An 8,586-nucleotide genomic window follows, 5' to 3' on the forward strand; every position below is an offset into this window, starting at 1 on the left:
AGCAAGTCTCCATTGAACATATATTGCAAAGCAAATGGACGTGCGAACAAACTGGCTGACACTATAACCATTAAGAAAAACTTTGGACACCCATTAGTTCTTTTTCGTTTTTTTTCGTTTTTTTATAGTTTCAACCTAGTTCTTTTTTGTTTGATTGTTTATTTTGGGTTATGTTGAGCAATCCTCTCTCTCTCTCTCTCTCTCTCTCTCTCTCTCTCTCTCTATATATATATATATATATATATATTCTTTTCTTTTTTTTTCGCTTGTCAAACTAACCATACGATAAGACTCATACCAATTTTTGCCAAAAGACATGCCCAAAAAGAAAAGGTTGGAGAGGTTCCCAATTAAAAACAAAACATCCAAGTAGTAAAAAGCTGTGAATGCCAATTTTAGAATTCATCAACAAGAGACAAGATCACAAGAAGCAGAGAACATGAAAATGGGCATACATGTTCACAGTAACTTTTATTTTTCAGATAAAATGTACCATTAAATTAAGAAGCAAATTCTCATCTCATATTTCACTATTTTTATTTAATAAAAATGTAAAATTACAAATTAACATTTCTAACTTCGTTAAAAATAAAGTCAAACCTATAACTTATGATCTGTTCATTCAAATCCTAGAACATCTATTCCTTTCTGTCCACTTTTGTTAGTGAAGTTGCTGTTAAGCATCCCAAAATGATGTAGTTTTGGCAGTTTTTGAATTTCCAAAACAATATCCCTCTTAAGTTAGGAGTCTCAGGACACCTAGCGGCTCAATGTATCGAAATTAGAAAGAGAAACTTTAGAAATAAATAAAAAGTGATAATCACAGGACTGAATTGAATTTTATGTAAAATTACAGTATATAATTTGTAAAATTCATAATAATGATATATATATATAAAATAAATAAATAAAAAGGTGGGTTTTGCCAGGTGAAGAGTGAAGTCCGTGCTCCCATTGAGTGTCTATACTCGGCCCCGTGCCAGAAAAGAAAAAAAAAAAAAAAAATTCACATGCAATAGACCCAGCTGTTTGGGATTTGCCATACAACCCACCTCAAAAAAGTAAAGGATAGAAATCGATGGATTACGAACTCACCTTGAATTTCTACAAATTTCTCAAAATTATAGCAACACGTGCAAGCTCGACGATCCACAAGATCTAGATAACAATAACTCAAAAAAGGGCACACAGCGCTGAGGAGTGAGGATTGCAAAGTAGTTAGTTCTTCACAGACAAAGTATCGTCTTCATATAATTTATGAATACCAAAAAAATTAAATAAATAAACTAGCATGGCAACATTACCGTGAACAGTGAACTTGAATTATATCCTCTTTTGCAAATGTCATATATTCAACAACCAACACAGAGAAAAAACCCCCACCAGCTGAATTTTGAATAATTTTATGTATCTAATGTGAAAGACAATTTTAAGTCCTATTCATAATTTCATGAAAGTACAGACAAAAAGATTCATATTTCTCTTTCTAGAGGAATAGAAAAGGTAAAAAAGAATACAGATTATATTTCACAAATCATTCTTAACAACAGCATATACCTAACAAATTCCATACATTTAAATTACATTTTTATCGCTGCTTCTTCTTCTTCTTCTTCTTCCGATATCTTCAATGATCGGATTGAGATCAAAAAATAAAATGTGAACAAAAAATATGAAAAAGAATACCCACCAAAATGGAGAGGATCAGATTCATGATCTTCTATCCCTCCGCATCATTTTCCATTGTGGTCCAACTAATCCTGAGTAATCAGTTACACTGTAATCATATCCTCTCCCCCTCTCTGTGCAGCCACATCGGCCAGTTTCTTCCATGTCAATTCCCGCTGTTCGTCCATCTCTCTGGCCTGGGCCTCTCTCTCTGCATGCTGCCTCTGGCACTCATCAAACAACTCAGCATCCATTTCCAAGAACATTTTCCGAACATTGACAGTCAACCCATGGACTGCCTGATTCCAGTGACTCTGAATATTCTTCTCCAATGCCTCAAATATAATTGGTAGTATGACACTCCGATTCTGGGCTATTAAGCTCACAATGTGCTCATTATTCCACAAAAAGAGGGCTCGTTCTGCAACCTGCAATACGAGTGTTCCTAAGCAAAAAGCTTGAAAGAAATGACATTTTATGCTTTATTGACAGTAAAAGAGGTTATTTTATACTGAGCGAGAGAAAGAAATCACAGAATGTTTATAAAGGTGATTCTATATCTGAACAACTAGTCAACTTCTAAGGCCAATCCAAAAGAGGCTGGTAAATTAAAGGATTAGAGTGCAATCTTATGACAAGAAGATATGTACTCCAAGCAACACAACGGTTCCCAAAAAAATAAATAAATCCTCCTTCGGAGGACTGCCTCAATGACATGAACACATAATTTTGTAATCAAGAACAAACATGCAGGACGAAGTTCACCATATATCATGAAAACCCACTAAATAATTCCAAATGATGATTGCCTCCAGCTCTCTCCTACATAATTGTTCTTTAACTAAAAAAAACTGCAGTAGTGTGTGTTTGGATGAGCTTCTTTTTATCAGTTTATTTTGTTTATTGTGTAAAAGTATTGGCATACCTTAAAAAATGTGACGCTTTGAAAAGTTATTCTCTTTAACTATAAAAATAATCTTAACCAAACAGGCAGCAAGCATGCATAACACACATTCGCAGGGTAAGGCATGACAGCATGAACTTATGGAATCTTATCCCCATTCTTTTCCCCTACTTCCAGCTGGCAACACCTATACTTCATCTATCCAACATTTGGCAGTGTGGCTGTAACTACCTGATTATGGATGCAACCTTAATAGAGCACCAATTGTTTCAAGAAAATGATGTTGCACGGAAATCTGTACGAGGACAAAAGAGTAACTTTTGGGCTATTTGATCCTGAGCAAATTTCACAGGGTTTATTATAAACCACTGACATTGATAGAGCCAACAATAACAACAACCAAGCCTTAGTACCAAAGTTTTGGAGTCAGCTATGGATCCTCAAGAAACTAGTCAAGGTCGACCACATATATTATTTTCCATCATTCTATTCTATCTGAAATCATGCTCTGTTATTTCCTTAATAGACATGCCAATTTTTTACTACTTGTATTAATGTTGTTTCTCAATCTGAAGTCATAGTTTCTATCCATAGTCACTCTTTCTCAATAATGCATTAATCACCCTCCGTTGAACAAGTTAACGAACTAAGAAAAGACCCATTAAACAATATATCAAGATGCAATAGAGAAAATTTTCAGGAGAAACAGGAAAAAACCTGTTACCTAAGCTTAATGATGGATAGGTGTACTAGAGTTCAAAGGAGATAGAACTAACTTGCAAACCATGACACTAAGACAGGTGTATTATTAAGGGAAAATTACAAAAAAATCTAAAGTGAAACAGGTTATTGGAAAGATAATTCTCAGAGATGCATTATATAGTGGAATTGAGAGAAACCACACAACAATGTTACGATAGATATTTGCTGCTAAAAGATCAGTTTGCATTGCTCATGAGTCATGACCAATCAATCAAAGGTATCTCCCCACCCCAAGAAGAAAACAAAACTCGATTCAAAACAAGATTTTGTTTTTTTGTATTTTAAAATTTTAAAATAAAGTAATGGACAGTGAGTTCACAAAGGAGCGCCACTCCTCTACCAATAGGATTCCAGTAGTAGAGAGAAATAACAGATATGCAAGGAAAAGGAGGATTTTTTTTTTTTTTTTTTGATAGGCAAAGTGCTAAAAAGAGACATTATGGCCTTTATATATATATATAAGTAAAAATTTATTTAACAATAAAGAAAATAATGCCCCCATGTACACAGGCAGTGTGTTACAGTAGTTACACCATGGCCTGTAGTACCAAAAAAAAAATTCCACGTTTAAGGGGGGAAAAGCCCCATACTCCATTCTTGACTTGAATGAAGATTGCACAGAAATGGAAAAGTAGAAACCTTAAACTACTTCCAACCATCATTTTGGCCGTTGCCTTACCATGAGATCAGGATATAAGAATCAAAGATATCATTGGTAAAGTTTCTAGCAAACAGGAATTAATGATCATGCCTCAAAAGTTAGATTCTGTGAAGTAACCTGTTGACCTATTGATTGACAAATTACAATCATCATCTCAAACTAGGTAAGATTTCCTTCAAGTTTAAATATTATTTTTAAACATAATATGGAGCTCTCTCTCTCTCTCTCTCTCTCACACACACACACACACACACAGAGATATGCACACGCTTGTACATATATTTTTCATTTCAAGATGAAATCTTTTTCTTTTTCTGATAACACCAAGGGAAAGGGCAACAAGAGACTCAAACTAGCAAACTCTGAATTATAAGTCGTGATCCCCAGCCAATTGTGCAACCCCTTGGGTTTATCATTTCAAGATAATCTATCACTGACCAAAAAAAAGTTCTTAACTCTAACACCTTGTTCTCCAAATCAACACTCCCCAAATAACTCCCTAGGTGTCCCAACATGGTCACTTTAGTGCCCTTTTTAAACATGTTTAAAAATGCACTAATCCGAGACATTGTAAGAAAGCATGAAATAACTCAATGAACAAGACTTGGCCATTGAATATCAAGTCAACATATAAACCGCTAGATACTCAAAATTATCAACTAGTTAAACCATATAAAAATATAAGTAAACCACTAATCACTGATTGAAATTCAATTGAAGTTGGCAATCTCGGATCGTTTAAGAATATCTCTTTTGACTCCAGGATGAAGTAATTATGAAATGAAAAGGGCAATAAGTGGAGACTGCAGAAAAAGGTAAGAATTGGCTCGTCAAGGCAGTCCCACTAGTATATAAATAAAAGCACTGGACAGCGAAGTGATTGATATAATGTTCCTAAAATGACCAGAAGCACCTGTTTGCCAAGATAAAATACTTGCCATATGAGCCTATGACCATTATTAGTCCCTTCTTCAAACATGTTTTAAAATTGCACTTATCCAAGACATTGAAAGAAAGCAAGAAATAAAACAATGAACAAACAAGTTTGTGACCTCAGACATGGATTGACTAGGTTCTTTGACAGGTTCATGATATAACTGAATGAACAAAACTTGGCCATTAGAAATCAAGTCAACGCGTAAACCAATAGATACTCAGAACTATCAACTAGTTAAACCATATAAAAATATAAGAAAACCACTAATCACAGATTGAAATTCAATTGAAGTTGGCAATGCTTGGATCATTTCAAAATGTCTCTTTTGAATCCAAGATGAAGCGATTAAGAAATGAAAAGGCAACAAGTGGAAATTGCAGAAAAAGGTAAAAGAAAATTGTAAGAAATGACTCTAAGAACAGTCAAGACAAACCCATTAGTAGATTAAAAAGGGCACTGGACAGTCAGGTAATTGATATAGTGTTCTTAAAAAGGCAGAATTTTCCTAAAAACACCAGAAGCACCTTTGCGCCAGGATTAAATACTTGCTATATGAGCTTATGACCATTAATAGTGATGAGAGAATGCAATGAATATATCACATCACATTCCAGCACCTCACTCAAACACCAACAATCCCATTTGACCAAAATTCCATATAAAGAGGCTATTCTAAATGCAAAGTTTCAAGATTGCAAACACAACTGGCACAACAAAGTGAGCAACTAGAAGGAAAAATTTACAAAACCAGTCAACATAACATATTCCCAAAATGTGAAAAACAACAAAAGCAATCATTAGCAACATTTTCCTCAAACAAACAAACAAACAAAAACTGATAGTTCACAGGTTTTAGCTCTAATAAACAGAAAATTATATCCAAAATTTCACAAACCTGAAAATGAGAGCTATTGAGGCACCGTGCAATCTGTCTGAAAAGGGGAACCATACAACGCTGAAACTCGGCGGATTGCGTGGCTTCCAGCACTTCCTCAAGTTCTCCAAGAAAGAGAACTTCCTTCTGGCAATTAGTAACAGGCCAATACTTCAACAAACCCCTTATAACCGTGTCGGCGAGCTTATAATCTTTCTCCACAAACTGAGTAATACAATAAGACAATTGCTGATGGTACATTGAAATCGGTTTCGGCTTGTGCAGAGGTATAAGCGCCCGAACCAAAAACAACTTATGCTCCTCCTTCATTGGCAGTGCAAAACCATTGATTATACTCCCTAGAATCTCCAAAAGCTCGCCGATACCGCTATGCCTCTCGGTCTCATATATAAACCGATAAAATATGTTGTTTATCGCTTTTCGGATAAAGGGTCGATGAACCATGAACTTCCCATAAATCCTATGCAGAATGGTTTTCAAATACTCCCTCTCACGTGGGTCTTCGGAGTCGAACAAGTCCAGAAGCTTTAACACGAAGGAATGGTCGATATATCGTTTCGCGACTTTCGTATCGGTATCGGACGAAACGACGTATCTTAACAAGAGCTCGTACACGAGCTGCAAGTGTGGCCAAGAGGGTTCGAGATACGGCTCTTCTTCTTCGGGATCGGCGGATTCTTGACCGGTGTTTTCGTGCGAAGCCGGCGGCAAGCACCGAAAAACGTTGACCGATACCATCCGAATCATTTCCTCTTGGCAAGTTTCGGTGATTTTTCCCGAACCGGACTGTATGAAATCGACGAGCTCCATGAGCGATTGCCTCTTGATCTCCTTCTCTCTCGCCGATTTGAGCGTGTCGGAGAAATCGAATTGGAAGCAACAGATTTGAAGTTTTCGGATGAACAAGCTTTGTCGCTCCGATACGGGCACGTCTCGGAACAACGGGAGAGGATCCACGGGTCCGGACGGAGGCGGGCCAAAGCCCATCGACGAAATTGGGCCGGGCCCAGATGAGTTCGGAGACGGCGGTGGCGGTGGGCCCGCACGAGAAGCATGGTTAACGACCACATTGGCGGTTGAGACCGACCCGGAATTTCGGGTCGCCGGTTGGCCATAACCGAATATGGAACCCGGCTCGTTGGAGTCGGATTTGGATGGCTTTCGGTGACTTCCTTTTATGATTTTCTTCAACATTGTTTTCTCAGCTTTGAAAAAACACGAACACGAAACCCTAACCCTAAAACTAAAACTAAAACTAAAAATTAAAAAAAAAAATCAGTGGTGGATCAAATTGAAGGGTGGTGATTGCAGGGAATGATAATGGATCGGGATGCAGGGAATCATTTCTAAAAATCAAATTTGCTGTGAGCTGTGGATCTGAGTGTCTGAGAATAGGAATTGTTTCTTTTGTTTTTGTTTGTGCCGTGGGGTTTTTTTTTTTTTTTTTTTTTTTTTTTTTTTTTGATTTTGTTATGGTTTAGGATTTGGTTGGAATCAGAGTTTAACGTTGGGAGGATCGAAGTGGCGAATCATCCGAGTCGGATCACCGGAATGCCGGCGAGTTGATCGGACGAGGTGGGTCCCGGCGAGGGAGGGAGAGAGAGAGAGAAAATGGAGTAAGAGGAAAGTTGGGGGGATATATAAGCAAAGAGAGAGAGAGAGAGCTTAAAACAGAAAAATATATATGAGATGATGAGAATGATTGCATATAAACCCTTTTATAAACTGTTTATTTTACTCAACCTTTTTATTTTATCCTAATTAATAATAATCTTTTTTTTATTTGGGTTTTGGGAGGCAAGAGCGACTGAGTGTTTGGTTATAATTATAAACGTGGCGTAAGAGAGTTGGAAGGGGTCCACTTGGAAAAAAATCTACGTTTTGTATAGGATAATCATAGATTTTTTATAATTTAACAATTTAAAAAAAAAAATTTATAGGATTGGATAAAATACAGTCAGACAGTTCAGAACCAACCGACTTGGTATTTTTTTTTCTTTTGGTTAACCGACTTTTTTTTTTTTTTTTGGGGAGAAACTGGTTAACCGACTTGGTATTGAACCATATGTTAAATAGTAAAATGCAACAATTTCATTTTTAAGAGCATATAATTTAGAAATTAAATTGATTATTTTTTAAATTATCTTTGACCTACTTGACATTAACTAAGTCTGAGCCGTGTTGATTGTATTTTACCCCAGTAAGATTTTACAAATTTTTTTTTTTTTTTTTTGATGAAATTTTTTACAATGTTTTGTTTACATTTACTTCTTGCTACCTCTAGATCTTGAGATTCCTGCCCTAGTAGTTTTAGATCCTCGTATGTGCTCTTCTCAAAAAAAAAAAAAAAGTTCTGCATATGTCGTGGGGTCCATTAAATAAGGATAATCAGCTCATGTTACTATGATTTTCCTTTTGAAATGACTTAATTTCTTTTATATATATATAAAATAATTTTTTTTGAGTAAATATATAAAAATAAAATTAAGTAAGGTAATTGGGTGAGAAAGTGTAAATGTGTGTATATTTAGCCGTTAGTTTGTTTCAAAAAAAAAATAATAAGAAAGTGTTTTATGATAGACACTTTTTTATGTATTATTTTTCTATTTAATATTATTTATTTATTTTGAAGGCTTAATCATTCATTTTTATTGTTATAAATTATATGCACAAAATGCAATATCATTATTTATTATTATGTTAACAGTTACAATTAGATAAATACGACACATACCAAAAAAAATGTACCATAATTAAAT

The 8,586-nt window shown here is 35.4% G+C and overlaps 1 protein-coding gene across 1 annotated transcript; it reads right to left on the bottom strand.

Moving 5' to 3' along the window:
* Positions 1 to 1,412: 1,412 nt before the first annotated feature.
* LOC115953976 (serine/threonine protein phosphatase 2A 57 kDa regulatory subunit B' beta isoform) lies at positions 1,413 to 7,505 on the bottom strand. The gene is made up of 2 exons (XM_031071815.1): positions 5,828 to 7,505; positions 1,413 to 2,096 (listed from the first exon to the last, which is right to left on the bottom strand). The coding sequence occupies exons 1-2, from the start codon at positions 7,019 to 7,021 to the stop codon at positions 1,773 to 1,775; spliced, it is 1,518 nt and encodes a 505-aa protein (XP_030927675.1). The 5' UTR covers positions 7,022 to 7,505; the 3' UTR covers positions 1,413 to 1,772.
* Between the last annotated feature and the right edge of the window lie 1,081 nt (positions 7,506 to 8,586).

Source organism: Quercus lobata, chromosome 7, assembly GCF_001633185.2.
Source record: "Quercus lobata isolate SW786 chromosome 7, ValleyOak3.0 Primary Assembly, whole genome shotgun sequence".
Taxonomy (NCBI): Eukaryota; Viridiplantae; Streptophyta; class Magnoliopsida; order Fagales; family Fagaceae; genus Quercus; species Quercus lobata.

Coding starts and splice junctions, on each gene's coding strand:
- LOC115953976 (XM_031071815.1), bottom strand. CDS start 7,021: ATGTTGAAGAAAATCATAAAAGGAAGTCACCGAAAGCCATCCAAATCC. Junction 2,097..5,827: donor TCAATAGCTCTCATTTTCAG/GTTTGTGAAATT, acceptor CTCGTATTGCAG/GTTGCAGAACGAGCCCTCTT.